At 39.8% G+C, this 21,199-nt stretch overlaps 1 protein-coding gene across 2 annotated transcripts in view; it reads left to right on the forward strand.

Moving 5' to 3' along the window:
- The first annotated feature begins 6,676 nt into the window (after nucleotides 1-6,676).
- The window catches only part of so (sine oculis), a 35,534-nt gene continuing 21,011 nt past the window's right edge, over nucleotides 6,677-21,199 (forward strand). The window contains exons 1-3 of one of the 2 annotated variants that reach the window (XM_034981577.2): nucleotides 6,677-6,969; nucleotides 15,733-15,929; nucleotides 16,551-16,686. In XM_034981577.2, the coding sequence (XP_034837468.1) occupies nucleotides 16,582-16,686 (105 nt within the window). In that variant the 5' untranslated portion in view covers nucleotides 6,677-6,969; nucleotides 15,733-15,929; nucleotides 16,551-16,581. Of the gene's footprint in view, nucleotides 6,970-15,732; nucleotides 16,687-21,199 lie in introns of both variants that reach the window. The other variant, XM_069507264.1, reaches the window with a different exon arrangement.

Consider the following 21,199-nt stretch of genomic DNA (forward strand, 5'->3'; position numbering starts at 1 on the left):
TTGGTACCTGCAGTTATCTTACGTTGAAAGTTGAAAATACTATATTTTTTTCATTACCACATTTTAATTTTTTTTCATCATGTATCCACAAATTCAGGGTTTTCGGATTTTCCCCTTACGCATGCCATAAGACCTACATGATGCCAGATTTTAGGTTAACGGGAAGTACCCTCTAGATTTCTTGACAGATGCTCAACGTTTCTGATACGAACCGCTACCTAAGGTGTGGAATGCTCTTCCGGTTTCCGTGTTTCCGTGAATATAGGGATCTTCTAGGCAAGCACGCTTCAACTTACACCTCACCATTGCTTTTTATTAGGGGTTTTAGTCAAGCGCAAGCCTATCTCTTAAAAAAAACTCTGACTGGTCAGTGTCAACTTTGCACGATCTTCAAACTTTACCCGTAACAATAGTAGTCATATGTTTTATGGGTGCATTCATGTCATTACTCAGCGGATTGTGTGATTGTTAGTGCCCCATTGTGATGAATGGTGCGACTCCCATCGAGTTAAGTGTATTGATGAAAACCATGAACTTATGGTTTATAGCTATCACAACCCGAGGGGTGCCAACGGGACGCAATTATCTACTAAACCTCCGCTGTCGGTCTGTCTGTCTTTGTCAGAAATGTTCACAGAATTTTCATGGCAAATTTGGACCTCCAGAGTCGGTCACCCATCCAGTTACCAACTCGGGTCAAGGTTGCTTAACAATCGCAATCGATTGATATGCGTTGTCACAACTAGCTGAATGCTAATATGAAGATAAATAAATATCTAGCTATACTTAGAGGGATCTACAATAATTATTTGAGGCTCCGAGAGAAAATCTTTTTAAAAACATCCTTCGTAAGTAGGGTTGCCAGGTCTTAAAACCGAAAGCATGACAGAACAGCCAGTAAAGCCGGACATTTGGGTAAAAAGGCCGGACAACCTTAATTTTTAGTACCTAAATAACAAGATTTTTTTCACAACAAAGAAAAAGAGGGCTTTTTGATCATTTACCATAAAATCGTCTTAGATTTTAAAGACGACCTTGACGACCTCCGTGGCGCAGTGGTGTGCGCTGTGGTCTTAATAGTGGGAGGTCCCGGGTTCGATTCCTGGCAGGGGTTTGGAATTTTATAATTTCTAAATTTCTGGTCTGGTCTGGTGGGAGGCTTCGGCTGTGGCTGGTTACCACCCTACCGGCAAAGCCGTGCCGCCAAGCGATTTAGCGTTCCGGTACGATGCCGTGTAGAAACCAAAGGGGTATGGGTTTAATAAAAACTGCCATACCCCTTTCAGGTTAGCCCGCTATCATCTTAGACTGCATCATCACTTACCACCAGGTGAGATTGCAGTAAAGGGCTAACTTGTATCTGAATAAAAAAAAAAAAAAAAAAAAGAAGGAACAATAAAATTCAATGAACCAGTCCTATTTTAATTATGATTCTTTACTTACTGTTGTAGAAAAATGTAATGAGTGGTCAAATTTAGAAAGCCTAACAAAGGCCGGACAGGCCGGACACCGTCTAATTTGGTCCGTCACATGCAACCAAGTCTGACTGTGTCCGGCTTTATCCGGACGCCTGGCAACGCTATTCGTAAGTATAAATCCGCAGCTGATAGAAAAATAATCATTCAAGTGCAAGTCTGATCACACACGAAGTGTTCCGTACTACAAAAAATAACAGTTTTTAGGGTTCCGTACCTCAAAAGGAAAAAAGGAACCCTTATAGGATCACTTCGTTGTCTGTCTGTCTAGAAACCTATAGGGTACTTCCCGTAGACCTAGAATCATGAAATTTGGCTGAGTAGGTATCTACCTACGTCTTATAGCACACGTACATTCTAAAACCGATATTATTATTTATTTTTATGCACAATAGTTTTTGATTTACCTTACAAAATGTCGATAAAATACGACAGTTGTAGGTACGGAACCCTAGGTGCGCACTTGCCCGGTTTTTTAAATATTTTTTTGTTGTTTTCCCTTTACTTGTGCTATAAGTAGGTAGGTATAATAATGGTATAATATAATATGCAGAAAATATTGTATATCGACCTTTAGTACTGAAGAGATAGCGGTTTCGTAGAGCGTTATCTCTGTCCATGTCGTTGAGACTGAAAAACGTTACATTGGTAAGAGTGACAAAGACAACGCTCTACAAAGCCGAAATCTCATTCTAAAAGTCGATGTACAATATTTCTTGCCGGCTACTGTATAGTATTTTAGGTAAACTGGAAGTACCTATGCACCCTATAGGTTTTGATTCCCTTGACGGGTCTTGACAGACACGACAGACAGACAGACAACGAAGTAATACTATAAGGGTTTCTTTATTCTCTGGAGAGAGGGAACCCTAAAAAGCGACAATAGACAATCATTTTATCTGTAGTTTTAAATCTCTTTAATCTATTGTTAAGGATCGTTGTACACTACTTGACTGCTGGTGTTAAGGGCCCTTCGTCAATTCGATTCGTTCTTACATGTGTGGGTTCCGTAGATATAATGCATAGGTAGGAATAAGATAGGTATAACATAATAACAGTTCGGTAAAATCTAGCAGAAACAACCACTTTAGATCTCAAAATACTAGATATAACTACCTAGGTAGGTACTTAAATAGCTTATGCTCGCAACTTCATCCATGTGGACAATCCTTTTAAACCCCTGTTTCACCCCCTTAGGGGTTGCATTTTCAAAAATTAATATACCTAGGGTAATCCATACTTTCATACTAATATTATAAATGCAAAAGTGTGTCTGTCTGTCTGCTAGATTTTCACGGCTCAACCGTTTAACTGATTTTGACGAAATTTGGTACAGGGGTATCTTGCAACCCGGGGAAGGACATAGGCTACTTTTTATCCCGGAAAATTGAAGAGTTCCCACAGGATTTTTATAAACCTAAATCCACGCGGACAAAGTCGCGTGCATCATCTAGTATTTTAATAAAGAGTAACAAGCCCCCAAAATAAACCAAAGTAACCCTAAAAACGTCCCCAACTTTTGACAGCCAAACAAGATGTCTGCTCCTAAACGTCACTGAACAAAGGCGGTTTTTTTTCCGCTAACAGAACTTCACAGAGGCGGCAAATAAGCGTATAATGACCTTATTCAATGCATTATTATTTTACCACGACAATACACTTATATACAACCTTATTCCAAGGAAATTAAGATTTATTTTGGTATGATAAACGGTAAAACAATTTGGTTTTGTAGGTTCTTTTTGATGTAGATTGTAGAGAATAGGACAAAAATGAGCAAAATGACGGTACTAATATTAGAGGTGACCAATTTATTTATTAACCTGTTAATTTAACACATATTAAAGTTTGTTGATTAGCTGCGATACTAAAACTTAACAATTTTAAATAAAAAAATATTATTAAATCAAAAAATACAAATTATTATAGTTAGGACCTATACCTTCGTTCTCAGTAGCTGCAGTAGGTACTTAAGTAGGTAGCGCGAAGATTCCAGGAAATTAAATTTCGAAGGGGGCGCGCGGTGCAAAACGCGCGCGCGACGACATTATACCTACCGATTGCGACCGATTACGTCATGCGCTAAAAATACCGATGCATTGAATATGGTTAAAAATAGCAAGTCAACTAATGTTAAATAGCACCACATCGATATGATGATAAATTTAGCATATCAAATGATTTCGTTGTTCCCATCGAATACCTACGAAGTGTTAATAAATAAGTTAAATAATTTTGTTATTTTTGTTGATGCTTTGATTTGATACATAAATAATACAATAGTCGAAATTTTTGTTATTTCTGTTTATTACCGATACTGTTCGATTAACGATAGTGCGCGTTCATAGACTTTTTGCTAGTTTATTTTTTCGGGTAATTTGATGGTGTTGTTTATTTTGCTCACTTCGTTGTCTGTCCGTCCGTCTGTCTGTCTGTGCGTCCATCCGTCCGTCTGTCTGTGCGTCCGTCCGTCCGTCTGTCTGTGCGTCCGTCCGTCCGTCTGTCTGTGCGTCCATCCGTCCGTCTGTCTGTGCGTCCGTCCGTCCGTCCGTCTGTCTGTGCGTCCGTCTGTCTGTCTGTCAAGAAACCTACAGGGTACTTCCCATGGACCTTGAATCATGAATTTATCAGGTAGGTAGGTACCTACCTAGGTTTTATAGCACACGCAAGGGGGAAAATTTGAAAACCGTAATTTCTGGTCACGTCATCATCATCATCATCATCATCATCAACCGATAGACGTCCACTGCTGGACATAAGTCTCTTGGAGTGACTTCCACTCCACACGTCACGGTCTTGCGGCGCCTGAATCCAGCGGCTCCCTGCGACTCGTTTGGTTACATCACCAAAAATAAATTGAAATGTGTTCATGAAAGTAGTGTTTTCAATTTTCAAAGTAAGATGAAATCAAGTGGGGTAGGTATCGTGTTTTTTTTTTTTAGTCAGTGTTATATTTTTAACGTGTTTATTTATCAATAAATTTTAATAACAATTATTGATATTATATTATGTAAGTTTAACAGTATTTGACACCACTAACTAATATAATGTGGTACTTACCGCCTTTGATACTGGAATATGTTTTTGGTACACTTCCTTACGTTTGTTTAAACATGTGGCCATTGTTATTTCAGCGTATGGAATAGATGAAACGTCTCCTACGCCCGCTCCGTCAGCCGCCTCAAGAAAGTCCAAAAGTCGTTTTTGTAAATGACTAGGTACCTAATTAGGCAGGAATTCTTACTTTAACTTATCCAGTAGGTACTTACAAAGTTTCGCAATCATCTAATACTTATCTAAATATATAAAAGGAAAAGGTGACTGACAGACTGACTGACTGACTGACTGATCTATCAAAGCACCGCTCAAACTACTGGACGGATCGGGCTGAAATTTGGCATGCAGATAGCTATTATAATGTAGGCATCCGCTAAGAAAGGATTTTTGAAAATTCAACCCCTAAGGGGTTGAAATAGGGGTTTGAAATTTGGGTAGTCCACGCGGACTAAGTCGCGAGCATAAGCTAGTTGTACCTATAAGTATTTAGAATTGCCTTTCCACACGTTTTAAAAATCTATTACAAGTAAGTATGCTCTTGAAACAACCGATAGACGTTGGGGTCCCAAGGTGTTAGAATGGCGACCTCGCACCGGAAGACGCAGTGTTGGAAGACCCCCCACTAAGTGGACGGACGACATCAGACGAGTCGCAGGGAACCGCTGGATCCAGGCGGCGCAAGACCTATGTCCAGCAGTGGACGTCTATTGGTCGACGGTGATGATGATGATGCTCTTGAAAAAAGCACCTAAGTAATTAGGTCTAGGTAGGTACCTACCTAATTATTACACAATCGAAGATTATGATGTACCTAAGTAAAAATCTGTACCTACCTAAATGATTAGATTTGACTACAAGATTTGACTTACAGCTCGCTCCAGCAATGCAAGATTGCGATTAGGTACCTACCTACCTACCTGGCCTAGGTATGTTTCTACCTATGGAAGTAAAAAGAGCTAGGTTTTATATAAACGGCTTAAAACAATCGGTCAAGTGCGAGTTGAACGCGAAAAGAAGAGAAGAGACACCATCTATAGGCAGGCGCCCTCCACCTATAGGCTAGGGGTTCCGTACCTAGACAAGTACGTACGTACAAGAAATGCCTAACACTTTTTAATTTTTTTAAATTTTCATGGCGGCCAATTTGAAATTTTTATTAGGCTATTTGTTGTTATAACGTCAATAGAAATACACATTCTGTGAAGATTTCGGCTCTTTATCTATTACGGTTCATGAGATAGGTAGGTACTGCCCGCTGACAGACAGACAGACGGACGGATAGCGGCTAAGTAAACTCCTGTTGGCACTGTTCGGGTACGGAACCCTAAAAAACCAGCCAAGTGCGAGTCAGACTCGCGCACCTAGTGTTCCGTGCTACAATCGTATTTTTCGACATTTTGCACAATAAATCAAAAGATAAGTATTTTGCATAAAAATAAATGAAAATCTGTTTTAGAATTTACAGGTAAAGCCCTTTCATATGATACCCCATTTGGTACCTATATTACTAATCTTACTTTAAAAGTTGAAAATATGTACTAATTATTTGTTCATGAACACATTTAATTTTTTTTTGTGATGTAGGTCACAAATTCACGGTTTTTAGATTTTTCCTCTTATGTCCCCTATAAGACCTATCTACCCACCAAATTTTATGATTCTAGGTCAACGGGAAATACAAGTACCCTACTAGGTTTCTGGACAGACACGACAAACAGACAGATAGACAACAAAGTGATCCTATAAGGGTTTCTTTTTCCTTTTGAGGTAAGAAAACCCTTAAAAGGTAAAAGTTCCAATGCACAACATTTTGAATTTCTATTGTTTCAAGTTAAACCACCAGAATTTAACCGATTCATGAACTATCACCAATTCAAAGCTATAAATTGTGCCCCATGATTTAACATCAGCTGTTCAGAATAAAGCGACGACGGAAACCCGTTTTCCTACATCCCCTGCCCAGTGCCATAACGCCTACTTTAATAATCCCAATTATTTCACAATGAGGAAAATGGCGAACCTTCTCTTCTACCAATGGAAGGCGTGACCGTAACAACCCAATCACTCATCCCATTGGTCGGTTCCACGTCCCCGACAACGTCTGACCAATCACGAGCGAGAAGAATGGAACGATTCAATAGTTCCATTTACGCTGCCGATCTGTACGGACGTTGAAACTAACGGACTATTTTTAAACATTTTGGAACGTTTTCCGTTATTAATTGACTTACAAGTGTATTTTCAACAAAGTTTTGAACTCAAAAAAAAGTGTTTTTGGTTTTGAAGTTTAGTTTTTAGTGAAAAGTTAGTGTGTTATAGTAAATTAGGTTGTGGTGCGACGGCTGACTTGGGTTTTATTTTTAGTTCGGCCTGTTTGGGTGTGTGCGAGAGCATTTAACGAGACGGGATCTTTCTTAATTTAGCGTTGCATTTATGTGTGAGTATGCCACGGCTGGCTTCCTTATTATTATTTTTTCTTTATATTGTAAATGCTAACATACCCGATGACCTAGTGGTTACCGTGTGTGGGTCCTCGCACGACGCGGTCGCAAGTTTGAATCACTAAAGTTGCTATAATCCCTTCATTTTGCGATTTATTCATCATCATCATCGACCCGTCGCTGGCCCACTAAGCACGGTTCTTGTATCTCAGAATGAGAAGGTGCTTGTCCATAGTCCACCACGCTGGCCAAGTGGGGAATGGCAGACTTCACATACTTTTGAGGAGGAAGAGGTGAAGGAATCCATGTTTCTGATTAGTTTAGCGTAGCATTTAGTAGGTACCTACCTACCTAGGTATGCCACGGCTGGCTTCCTTATATTATGTTAGGTATCTACCTAGGTCCTAGGACAATTTTTTCTTTATCTAAATTCTTAGTAGGTAGGTAGGTAGTGACATGCCTACCTAGGCTACTTTGAATTCCGGCAAATCAAAGCGTTCCTGCGGGATTTTGAAAAATGTAAATCCACGCGGACGAAGTCGCGGGCTTCAGCTAGTAAGCAAATAAATATCACTCGCTTTAACGGTGAAGGAAAACATCGTGAGGGAACCTGCATGCCTGAGAGTTGAATTTTTTTACGTTCCTCCCTTCACCTTTCTACTATCGTACCGCAAGGTCTGCAACTCTGCACACGTCTACATTATCATGATCAACCCATCGCCGGCTCACTACAGAGCACGGGTCTCCTCTCAGTGAGAAGGGTTTTGGCCATATAGTCCGGCCAAGTGCGGATTGGCAGACTTCACACCTTTGAGACATTATGGAGAACTCTAAGTCGTAGTGGTCTTAGTCGAAATTCCACGAACACGTATAGTACGTACGAAGCGATTACGATACGTTAGCCATATTGAAAATGAAGAGATTAAAAGCTGATGCCGGAAAGGCGTTGGCCTATGGTATCTTGACAGACACGAAAGATAGACAGACATACAGACAGACAGATAGATAGGTATACAACAAAGTCATATAAGGGTTCCTTTTTCCTTTTGAGGTACGGATACCTAAAAAAATTCTTGTTTTCAACTTTTAAATATCAAATAGATTTAATCAATCGATTTGGATGGGGCACTTAAACACATGTTCCCAATGTTTATCATCGAGTGTGCCCATAACTCGCGGTGTAATGTGCCCCGAGGCCATTAATTAGCCCCCCGCGGGTCACGCCGTAAAACACCGAACCCGCCACAGATAACATCGGGTTATATCCCTATGGCCTTTTATAGGGTCAATCTTTTATAATATGTCTAAAGAAAACATGAAAACTAGGTTTAGGTTTTTAAATCCCTTTGAAACTCTTTGATTTTCTGGGATAAAAGTAGCCTACCTATGTTACTCTCCGTCTTTTACTATATCCATCCGTCGATCCGTCGTTGCTCCGTTGCGGCGGGGTTGAAGAACAAACCAACAAACAAACACTATATCGCATTTAATAGGGGTAGGTAGTGATTAATAATAGGTAATTTATTTATTTAATAACTCAGTACAGTTACCTAATTTCTCTGGAATCTTGAGATTAATTAAACAATATCCTCGGTATGCTTACAGCACACGAGTAGATTTACAGCAACGCCTATTTCATTAATTTTATAAGCCCCGCAAATTGCTATTGCGCTGGAACCATGTCTCATTAACATCGAAATGCCGTCATTTTGACGTCAGCCGAAATAAAAATATACCATCAGCTCGAAACTTCAGTCTAGCAAAGAGTACCTAGGTATAATATAATCACTACGTCAGTCTAGTGTGTGACGTCACTTAAATGGCGGCCACGCGAATTAGGGACAAACCCGACGCATTTTCGATAATAATTTATGAAAGTGTCTACTTCTTTCTTTATGGTTTTCTGTGGTTGAAAGTATCTAGTTAAAGTACCTATACGGTCTATATTTTTATAATTTTTTTATTGTTTACCTACACTTCAAGGAAATTACTAAATAATTTTAAATACATATCAAAAGTTGCTTCAACAGTCGCTTCAGTACTGAGTTAACATACATATCACCAACTAGCTTATGCTCGCAACTTCGTCCGCGTGGGCTACACAAAATTTTGAACCCCTATTTCACCCCCTCCAGAGTTGAATTTTCAAAAATCCTTTCGTAGCGGATGCCTACGTATATAATAGCTATCTGCATGTCAAATTTCAGCACGATCCGTCCAGTAGTTTGAGCTGTGCGTTGATAGATCAGTCAGTCAGTCAGTCAGTCAGTCACCTTTTCCTTTTATATATTTAGATTTCGTCACTGGCAGTAAGCGAGACCGTGGCCGAGTGGTCAAGGCATCGGGCGCGAACCCAGAAGATGCAGGTTCGATTCCTGCCGGTTACGCAATTTTTGATATGTATTTAAAATTACCTACGGTCTAGTTATTAAGTAAATATAATTTCGACCCCAAAATCAAAAATAACACAAAGTCACCAAGTAGGTAATAGTGCAGCGATTTGTACCACTATCGCGGGCAGTAATCTGTCGATAAATCCTGTGTTTTACAGCTGGCCATCGACGATAAGATCGCACCACGTGGGGTGCTAGTGATGGGACCATGTATCGATGTTTTTGTTTGTTCATGAGTCATTGAACTGAATATACAAAAACCGGTTAATTGCGAATCGGACTTTTACAAACGAAGGGTTCCGTATCATCGTATAAGAAATAACACTTATATATTTTAATGTTAGTAAGGTTTCGAAACCTTTCTAAAAATACCCCTAGCTACTGGACCAACTCAGTTAGTGATTTTTTTCAAAGAAATCTGGTAGCACTGGAAACTCCAAAAAATGTTGTAGATATATTTAAAAAATCGACTATAGCGATTTTTTCCACGCAATCAAAATTGAACAAAGGACATACTCGTAGTTATAGATATATCAGAGGTAGGGTTAATATTTTATTTTAGTAATACTGTAAATAATTAAATAACACGGTCAAAGAAAAGTGTTGGCGTATTTTATTTCGGAAATGTACGTAAGAGCGCCGTCATTGAGTTTATTACAGACTATAATATGATGGACTAAGAGCCAGCGCGTGCCAGACCTTCGTTATTTTATAAAAGCTGAACGTTTATCTGCGTCTTCTAATAATAAAGTTTCGATCATCGTGGCTTTGGAAGATAACAGATAATAAAGGTTTAAAAAGTCAATTTTTTATATATTTTCTTTGGAGTAGTATTAGAAATCATGTCATGCATTGCCAGACGCTTAGTATCAAGCTTGGGAAGCTGGAAGAAATCTCTATTTAGAGATAAGCATTTGTAATGTAACTTAATTTATTACTACTATGTGTCTACAATTTCGGTACATGAAAAAAAAATCATGGGAACCCCCTGTCAGACACCTTTGAACTTTCAAACTTTAAGGGTGTCTGGCAAGGCATGACGTGATTTCTAATATACTATTCAATAGAAAATATAAAAAAATTTGACTTTTTGACGTAAGATTTTTTACACCAGGTTTATAATCTTCCTGTTATCTCCCAAAGCCATCATGATCAAAACTTCATAGTCGCTGATCGTTCCTCCCTGCGCTGGGGATAATACGCAGAGAAACTTTCAGCTTTTATAAAACAACGAAGGTCTGGCACGTGCTGGCTCTCTCACTATGCTAAAGACAAGTAAATTATCGTGGATAATGTATCCAGATATAATAAAAGTGGGTCGATCGCTTTACGTGGGTGATAAAGAAGAACATAGCAAAAAGAGGATAGGAAACATTCCATAATATGTTGGCAAGAGCTCGTTTGAGATGGAGGAGTCATATACGTTCCCTTTTGACAAAGTAACGGATCAATGGGTCCAAAATTATGGATATGTCATCGATTTCTAAGAACATAATCCATCATCATCATCATGATCAACCCATCGCCGGCTCACTACAGAGCACGGGTCTCCTCTCAGAGTGAGAAGGATTTTGGCCATACCTAGTCTACCACGCAGGTCAAGTGCGGATTGGCAGACTTCACACACCTTTGAGAACATTATGGAGAAGAGAGATGTTTTCCTTCACTATTAAAGCAAGTATTTTAATTACTTAAAAACGCACATAAGTCCGAAAAGTTAGAGGTGCATGCCCGGGATCGAACTCCCGACCTCCGATTGGAAGGCGGACGTCCTTACCACTAGGCTACCACAGCTTCTACATAATCCATACTGATCCATATTTTAATTGCGAAAGTGTGTTTGTTTGCCTGCTTACTGTTAGCTTCTTAGCCAATCTTTTAAACCATTTTTTTCGAAATTTGGCACAAATCTTGCAGCCTGGGAAACAAAGGCTACTTTTTGTCCTCGAAAATTAGAGTTGTTTTATTACGAAAACTTAAAAAGTGAACGCTATATACAATAGTTATATCGATATCGATGATAACGTGCTTTCATGTAATATTCATAAGTGACTAGAGGATGCCCGCGACTTCATCCGCGTGGATTTAGGGTTTTGAAAATCCCGTGCTAACTCTTCGATTTTACGGGATTAAAAGTTGCCTAAGTATGTACGGGCCGCAAGTTACCTCTGTACCAGATTTCATATTTAACGGTTTAACGGATGGGCTTTCAAGAATCCCGTGGGAGCTCTTTGATTTTCCGGGATAAAACTGTAAAGCCGTGAAAAGCAAGCAGACAGACAGACACACTTTCGTATCGAGTATGGATGATAGCCTAGTGGTTAAGATGTCAGCCTCCTATGCTTAGGGTTTAATTGCACGCACCCCTAACGTTTCGGAGTTATGTTTTTTAAAAAAAAAAAGAATATTAGCCATGTTAAAATGACTAATATTCCCCTTTACCTCTCCAATTAAGCGTTAGGCTTGTGCTAGGAGTAGGTACGACAATAGTGCAACGGGGTTTGAACCGTCGACCTTTCGGTTTTCATTCCACTCCTTTACCGGTTGAGCTATTGAGGCTCTAAAGAACATGCTTGGCTGAGAGTTCTCCATAGTGTTCGCAAAGGTGTGTGAATCCGGACTTGGCTAGCGTGGTGAACTACGGCCTAAACCCTTCTAAAAGGAGACCCGGTCAGTAGTGGGCCGGCGATGGGTTGATGATGACGATGCCGTGTCCTTAGGCGTGTTGCTCCACAGATGTTGACAAACTAAACCTGTTGGAGACTTGCCAAAACAACGACATTTGTAGTGTTCAACATTGGCGGCATAATTATTTAAAAACAAGCAGAAAAAACATTGAAGCTTATTATTAGGGTTCCGTACCTCAAAAGTAAAAATGGAACCCATACAGGATCACTTCATTGTCTGTCTGTCCGTCTGTCAGCCGTGTCGGTCAAGAAAACCTATTGGATGCTTTCCGTTGACCTAGAATCATGAAATTTTGTATGTTTAATAGAACAAGTCAAGAATACAAGATTACAACATGGGGTTATTCAAGGGGCGGACCAACAAATTCCTAAAAGGCCGGCAACGCATCGGAGGTTCCTCTGGTGCTGCAAATGTTCATGGGCGGCGGTAATCACTTAACATTAGGTGACCTGCCTGCTCGTTTGCTCGCTATCTCTATCATAAAAAAACCGAAAACCGTGAATTTGTGGCTACATCACAAAAAAATAAATCAAAATGTGTTCATAACTACAATTTAATGTACCTATAGAAATCATCGTTACAGTATCATTATATTGTTATGGGTAAAAATTACATTATTCTAATCTCGGAGGTGGTTTTATATAAAAACAGCATTAAATCATAATTTACATAATGTTTAATTTAAGAAATATGTTACACATGTATTATTGCAATATTATGTAAATACGCTGAATCTTAAATCAATTAATTGGATAAGTTATTGTTACTATAGTAATTTAACATATACTTTCCATTATTATTTAAATTATAACATTAGAGCCTAATAAAATATATTTTAATTAAAAATACACATATACTTATGACTTTAATTTTTAGGGTTCCGTTTATAGGGTTACTTTTTTCCTATTGAGGTACGGAACCCTAAAAAGTAATCTACATATTTCAAAAAAATATCGATATCGATAAATTTAAGTAAGCCGTACTTCCACATCACTATTAAACCCGTCAACTCCATATTTCAACGAGGCCTCCCTCGCGATCGTGTCGATGATAAAAATTACTTAAAAACACCAAACATTTAACATTTTGCCCCTTTATGACCTGTTGCTTTCCTTCTCACACACATTACCTCCCTGTATGTTAAACAGAGATAATAGATTTGTAGTGTAAGTATTGTTTTAAACGATTTTGAACTTTTGTCTTCAGGAATAGGGTTTAGTTTTGATTGTTTTGTTTCAGTATGTAATAGTAAATGGCTTGTCTTGTCAGTGCATCTTCACAATATTTCAAAGTACGTGAGTGAATTTAGGTGCAATAAAAATATTGAAAATTGATTGTTGGGGGTTTTTCGAGATTTCCACTTTTGATTTGGATTGATTTGTTGATTGTCCTCTTTAGGGTTCCGTACACGAAGGGTGCCACCGGAACCCTGCTATCCGTCCGTCTGTCAGTCAGTCTGTATGGTCCGTTGCAACTTGTACCATACAGATTCGACCTGTTTTAGCGGATTATAGCAAATTAAGCTTTTGGGTCATACGTCATTGTATATCCGTCCGTCTGTCATTCAGCGGGCTGTATTACGAACTGTGATTGGTAGAAAGTGACTGACTGACTGACTGATCTATCAACGCACAGCTCAAACTACTGGACGGATCGGGCTGAAATTTGGCATGCAGATAGCTATAGCTATATAGGGGTTTGAAATTTGTGTAGTCCACGCGGACGAAGTCGCGAGCATAAGCTAGTCTAAATATATAAAAGAGAAATACCACTCACTCACTGACTGACTGACTGACTGACTAATCACGAAATCTCAGAAACTATAAAGCCTACAAACTTGAAATTTGGAAGGTAGGTTCCTTCTAGGACGTAGGTGTCAGCTAAGAAACGGTTTTGAAAAATTCCGCACCCCCCGAAGGTAATTAAATAATAAAAATCTGTATAATTCAATTTGGGAAATTCCCCCCTTAAGGGTGGTAAAATAGGGGGCAATGTTTTTAAAGAAAAGTTGTAACAATTGTTATTTTTAGGTACTTGAAATTTGAAATGTAGGCTATTTCTAGGGGGTAGGTATCAGATAAGAAAGGATCTAACTAAATTCCCCCCCTAAGGGAGTAAAAAGGGGGTGGAAGGGTTATATGAAAATCCTACGTTTTTGAAGTTAGAGATATGAAAATTGGCATTTAGGTATTCTGGGTTCCGTGTCTTAAGGTGAGACTGAGTGAGAGTGAGTGAGTAGGCCTTTTGCAGCGGGAAAATTTCAGATCTCATGTGAAACCAGTTCGCGGACGAAGTCGCGGGCATCTGCTAGTTTCTTATAAGACGTCTTGTCAGCACGTAGGTACCTACCTACTTAGTTACTTCTCAGTATTTCCACTTACAATAATACAACTATGTTGACATTATGACGTTTGCAAATTATAGACCTCACACGAGTACGGGCAGGCATAGGTACTCTGCGACAGGTCGAGGTGGCAATCGGGGTATGAGGCGGGGAGACGCCCCGCACAATCGCACGTCACCCGCGCTCGCCCGCACCGGGTTAGCGCAGGAGCTGTGCGGGTGTGCGGGGCGTTCCCTCCCCGATTGCCATCTCGAGTCTCGACCTGTCGCGTAATAGCTTTACCTACCTTTATGGGTACAGGTCTACGTTTTTTTTTAAATTCAGATACAAGTTAGCCCTTGACTGCAATCTCACCAGATGGTAAGTGATGATGCAGTCTAAGATGATAGCGGGCTAACCTGGAAGGGGTATGGCAGTTTTTATTAAACCCGTACCCCTTTGGTTTCTACACGGCATCGTACCGCTAAACTGCTTGGCGGCACGGCTTTGCCGGTAGGGTGGTAACTAGCCACGGCCGAAGCCTCCCACCAGACCAGATAAAATCTAGATAAAATTGTTTTAAGAATCTGTATATCTAGATTCTATACCTATTATATTACTTACTACTGGAAGCTGTGGTAGCCTACTGGTTAGGGCGCCCGCCTTCTAATCGGAGGTCGAGGGTTCGATCCCGGACACGCACCTCTAACTTTTCGGAGTTATATGCGTTTTAAATAATTAAATAAAGAAAAACATCGTGAGGAAACCTGCATGCCGTAGAGTTCTCCATAATGTTCTCAAAGGTGTGAAGTCTACCAATCCGCACATGGCCAGCGTGGTAGACTATGGCCAAACCCTTCGCACTCTGAGAGGAGACCCGTACTCAATAGTAGGCTGGTGATGGGTTAATCATGATGATGATGAGCTTATAATCATCATGATCAACCCATCACCGGCTCACTACAGAGCACAGGTCTCCTCTCAGAGTGAGAAGAGTTTTGCCCATAGTCTACCACGCTGACGAAGTGCGGATTGGCAGACTTCACACACCTTTGAGAACATTACGGAGAACTCTTAGGCATGCAGGTTTCCTCACGATGTTTTCCTTCACCGTTACAGCAAATGATATTTTAATTACTTAAAAACGCACATAACTCCGAAAAGTTAGAGGTGCGTGCCCGGGATCGAACCCCCGACCTCCGATTGGAAGGCGGACGTCCTAACCACTAGGCTACCACAGCTTATAATAGGGCACGTTTATTTGAATCTTAATATCTAAGTTCTGAACATTGAACTAATAATACTATGTATTTATACCTCAGTGGTTCTGAAATGTAAATTTTGATTTGTTTCAGGTAAACCATGGACAAGATCTCTAATATGAAAACGAGAAAGAAGAGAAAAACTAAAACGTGAACAGATTAAAAGATCTTAAAAACCGGTGGACGCATTAAAATTCAAATAAAGTATAAAATAAATAATCCATGCAAACTCGAACCAGACAGGGACTGGGTTCTTTATAGTGGCTTGAAAGTGAACAAATATTAAAAAGGTAAATCCGGTGCGTACATAAAAAACAACCTATTCGTTCAAAAACAATTCGACCCTTTTCGGATAAACCAATACAAATACGTTGGAAATCGACATTTAAAGGTGATTTTGTTTGAACATTTCTGGGATTGCTGCCTCTCGTTGTTTATTTAGTTGCCTTTGTAACGATAAAATACAAAACGGTGAAAGAATAAACAAAACTCAATACCCGTTTGTCGTAAACACGGCCATTAAAAATAAATTTAAAAATCGAACTCTCCCAATGATTAAAAACTTCAGTCTTCATTTTGTGTGCGTAATTTTTTAAATACGTACTTATTAAAGCCGAAGTCTCACGCTTAGAACTTTTATTACGTGTGCGCGGATTTTTTAATCTTTACTTTTCATTTTCTTTGTGTTCACTATTTTTTTAAATAATAAAATTGGAACACACATGAACTTTTATTTCTGTTGCGCGAATTTAAAAAAGAACAGTGCCCAGTAAAAAGTACCTAGTCTGTGAGTGTATTTTTTTTAATTGAACATTCTTTCACGGCTCTGGATTCCAGCCTTTTAGTGATTGAACGTTACCAAAATTAGTGTTAGAGTGAGGTGTTAAATTTTCGCGTGTGAATTTCAATAGTGTCAAAGTGGCTGGGGACGAGCATTTGGACATGTTGGGGGGCCCGGAGTGGGGCCAGCGGGAGAGCACCCCCCCTAGAGACGCCCCCCTGCCGAGCTTCGGTTTTACGCAGGAGCAAGTCGCGTGCGTATGCGAGGTTGGTAATCCAATTTAGTCTTTTTTTTTTATCGTTTGTTGTTGGGGAATCATGGTTCTTAATAATTGTGATAATTATCATGATTTTGCATTATTTGTTTAATAAAAAGCTTTTTGATACTTTTGGAGATGTTAATACCTACTTGAAGAATTCAACGAAATTAAATGTGAGATAACGTTTTTAGGGTTCCGCACCTCAAAAGGAAAAAAGGAATCCTCATAGGATCATTTCATTGTCTGTCTGTCATGTCTATCGCGACCCGTCAAGGGAAGTAAAATCTATAGGGTACTTCCCGTTGAACTAGAATAATGTTTGACAGGTAGCAACTAGCACAAGTAAAGGGAAAAATCCGAAAACCGTGAATCTCTGCTTATATCACATTTTTTGTACGAAAGTACGGAACCCTTCGTGTACGAATCCGACGTAATGTTCTAAAAGGTGTGTAAAGTCTGCTAATTTGCACTTAGCCAGCGTGGCGGACTATGCCTAAACCCTTCTCATTCTGAGACCAAGTACCCACCCGCGCTCTAGTGATCATGAGATTAGACCTGTTCAAGCCTTGGGTACCAGGCGATCAGAATTGGTCTGGAAGTCTGGAACGTAATAAGCAATCTAAATGATTTGTTTCGTAAGCATACAATCGCTGAAGCTAGCTATTATACCAGCCGTCAGTCGTCGACGCCCATGTAACTTGATAGCCCGGTTGTCATGGCGACGGACTGACTTCATCCAAACCGCCAACGATGATGGCAGCAGGTAGACTTAGATCCATCTTAGACTGCATCATCATTTTCACTCTGCCACCCACTGCACCTGTGAGATCATAGTCCAGGACTAACTTGTATCAGAATTAATAGGTATGCCTAGTCTCTGAGTTTTATACAGTCTGAGTTTCATAAAAAAAAGCGTTGAGGTCGGGGGTTCGATCCTGGGCACGTATCTCTAACTTATCAGATTTATATGCGTTTTGCGTTTTATGACATTAAGTAAAATGCACAGTAAAATGTAAATAAAAGACATCGTGAGGAATCGTGAGAGTTCTCCAATCTCCATAATGTTCTCAAAGGTGTGTAAAGTCTGCTGCACTTGACCAGCGTGGCGGACTATGGCCTAAACCCTGGGCAAGTATCTCTAACTTTTCAGATTTATATATGCGTTTTGCGTTTTAACTTTTATGTCATTAAGTAAAATGCACAGTAAAATGTAAATAATATAGTTCCATAATAATACTTTTTGGTGCCGGTGCCAATTAGCTTTAGCTGCGCGAATCGTCTGGACTTCATATTTTTATGGGACTCCACAATGGCACCTCATTGGCACCGACCCCAAAAATATTATTATGGAACTATATTAACTCTTGTATACATAATATATTCGGTAATAAATTAAATTATTTTTCAATTTTTAGTGTTTATGTAACGAAGTCGGTTTTTATTTTTTTTGTAAAAAATTTTTATTTCACAATTTTTAGTGGCCCCATGGAATTATGCTATGACTGGTTAAAAATCTACTGTTTACTAAGCTATTACACTGATCGCGAACAATTTACTCTTATCCGTTGAGGAGTTCCAGTATCTATCTTCGAAGATGTTCATCAGATCTTCACCAAATTGAAATGGGACCAACTTTGAAGTATACCCTTTTAAACAAAAAAAGAATTTTCAAAATCGGTCCAGGCGTTTTTGAGTAATCGGGGAACATACATAAAAAAAAAAAAAAAAAAAAAAAAAAAAAAGATTCCGACGAATTGAGAACCTCCTCCTTTTTTTGAAGTCGGTTAATAAAGAGGAATCGTGAGAGTTCTCCAATCTCCATAATGTTCTCAAAGGTGTGTAAAGTCTGCTGCACTTGACCAGCGTGGCGGACTATGGCCTAAACCCTTCTCATTCTGAGCTCAAGTACAGACCCGTGCGTAGTGAGCCGGCGGCGATGGGTTGATCATGAGATGAGACTTATCTGTTCAAGACTTGGGTACCAGGCGATCAGAATTGGTCTGGAAGTCTGGAACGTAAGCAAATCTAAATGATTTGTTCCGAAAACATAAGTACAATCGCTGATGCTAGCTTTACCAGCCGCCAGTCGTCGACGCCCATGTAACTTGATAGCCCGGTTGTCATGGCGATAGACTTGCCGTTCGTCCAGATCCGGGGTTTACACGCCGAGGGTGGCTTGTCTATGTTACTTATAGCACAGTGAATTGGAGTTAGTGAACTGTCGGTATGATACTGAATCGACGATTATGAAAATCAAGGAAAAACAGGGTTACTCTAGGGCTACCTGCGTCAAATAGAGCTTAGAGCCTCAATAGCTCAACTGGTAAAGGAGTGGACTGAAAACCGAAAGGTCGACGGTTCAAACCCCGCTCGTTGCACTATTGTCGTACCTACTCCTAGCACAAGCTTGACGCTTAGTTGGAGAGGAAAGGGGAATATTAGTCATTTAACATGGCTAATATTCTTTACTAGCTTATGCTCGCGACTTCGTCCGCGTGGACTACAAAATTTCAAACCCCTATTTCACCCCCTTAGGAGTTGAATTTTCAAAAATCCTTTCTTAGCGGATGCCTACGTCATAATAGCTATCTGCATGCCAAATTTCAGCCCGATCCGTCCAGTAGTTTGAGCTGTGCGTTGATAGATCAGTCAGTCAGTCAGTCAGTCATTCAGTCAGTCAGTCAGTCACCTTTTCCTTTTATATATATAGATAATAAAAAATAATAAAAAAAAATGTACTAACATTTGACGCCTGCCAGTGACTGCCAGTTTTTTAGAAGTTCCCTTACTGACGCGAACTGTGCTTATAGGTAACTTTTTTTTTTAAATATTAGCCATGTTAAATGACTAATATTCCCCTTTCCTCTCCAACTAAGCGTCAAGCTTGTGCTAGGAATAGGTACGACAAAAGTGCAACGGGCGGGGTTCTTCTCCGCACTCAGTGGCGTCTCAGTGGACAGGATAAGTTACTAGCTTATACCCTCGACTTCGTTACACAAATTTCAAATCTGTAGTAACCCCTTACGGGTTTAATTTACAAAAATCCTTTCTTAGCGGATTATGTACCTACTTACGTCATAATAGCTGTCTGCACGCCAAACAGCCCAATCCGTCCAGTAGTTTGAGCTGTGTGTTGATAGATCAGACCATCAGGCAGTGGCGTGCACAGAGTTTGAAGCCAGGGTAAGCATTAGTAAGATACGCCTTAGATACACCTTATAGAGACCTGCTGAATGGCAGGTCATAAAGATAAATGAGCACTGGTCATTTCAACTAGGGTAAGCAGGACTTTTACGCCTCTATGAATTGCACGCCACTGCCATCAGGCAAACACCTTTTCCTTTTTATGCAGATTATTCATAGATAACAATTACTTATAATTGGATATGTCATCATGACATCATCATGACCAACCGACCGCCGGCTCACTACAGAGCACGGGTCTCCTCTCAGAGTGAGAAGGATTTTGTAATCTACCACGCTAGCCATGTGCGGATTGGCAGACTTCACACACCTTTTGAGAACATTATGGAGAACTCCCAGGCATGCAGGTTTCCTCACGATGTTTTCCTTCACCGTTAAAGCAAGTGATATTTTAATTACTTAAAAACGCACATAACTCCGAAAAGTTAGAAGATTGTATATGTACAATTATATAATTACCTACAAGAGACCTATGTCCAGCAGTGGACGTCTATTGGTTGATGATGATGATGATATGTACAATTATGTAATAGGAAGCCAACGGTATACAAAGAAATATTTTTCATATTTAAATTAAAAGTAAAAAAAATAACATTAAATTTTTTAGAGATTAAATCTTTATTGGTTAACAAATAAACTATTAATAAACTTAAATCTAAAAAAAAAACATTAAATTAAAACTAAAATAAATTAAATTAAATCTAAAACCTCGTCGAGACCACCGCAGCGAGGCATTGTACCCAAGATGCTGGCAGCATTACCCCTTTGGATGGCCAAACTAATTCTTTGACCAAGGTAGCTGCCAGCTCTCGGGTCCCCGGTTGACTCGATAACTCTTTTCGCAATTTCTTCAAAAAGAGATCGAGCCCCCGGGCCCCACGGCCCCAAGGTCTCCACACCAAAAGGCACGAATACGAAGCTCCCATCGAGGTTTTCATATTTGCGCCTCTTGGCCTGTTCGGCGCTGATGGCCGCTGCACCCTCCAGGAGGTCGCCTGAATGTGGGATGCAGCTAAAGTGTCTACACTAGTTGCATCCCAAACAAGCGACCTGCCCATCTTCCACGGTACGAGCGTCATACCATCAGGTCTCTTGCCATCGCTACGTGCCAAACCAATAGGTTCTAGTACAGCTGGCACATGGGCGGTGGCAAGGGACCTCCGGATGATGTCGTTAAGGGTACTATGGCGGGAGATTAAATTAAAACTAAAATAAATTAAAATAATTGTATATGTTATTAGCGCGTGAAGTAATTAAGTCGTTGACTCAACCCTCTAATGGTGAGCAGTATCAGTTACTAATTTTCCGAGGGGGCT

The sequence above is a fragment of the Maniola hyperantus genome, chromosome 25, assembly GCF_902806685.2.
Source record: "Maniola hyperantus chromosome 25, iAphHyp1.2, whole genome shotgun sequence".
NCBI lineage: Eukaryota > Metazoa > Arthropoda > Insecta > Lepidoptera > Nymphalidae > Maniola > Maniola hyperantus.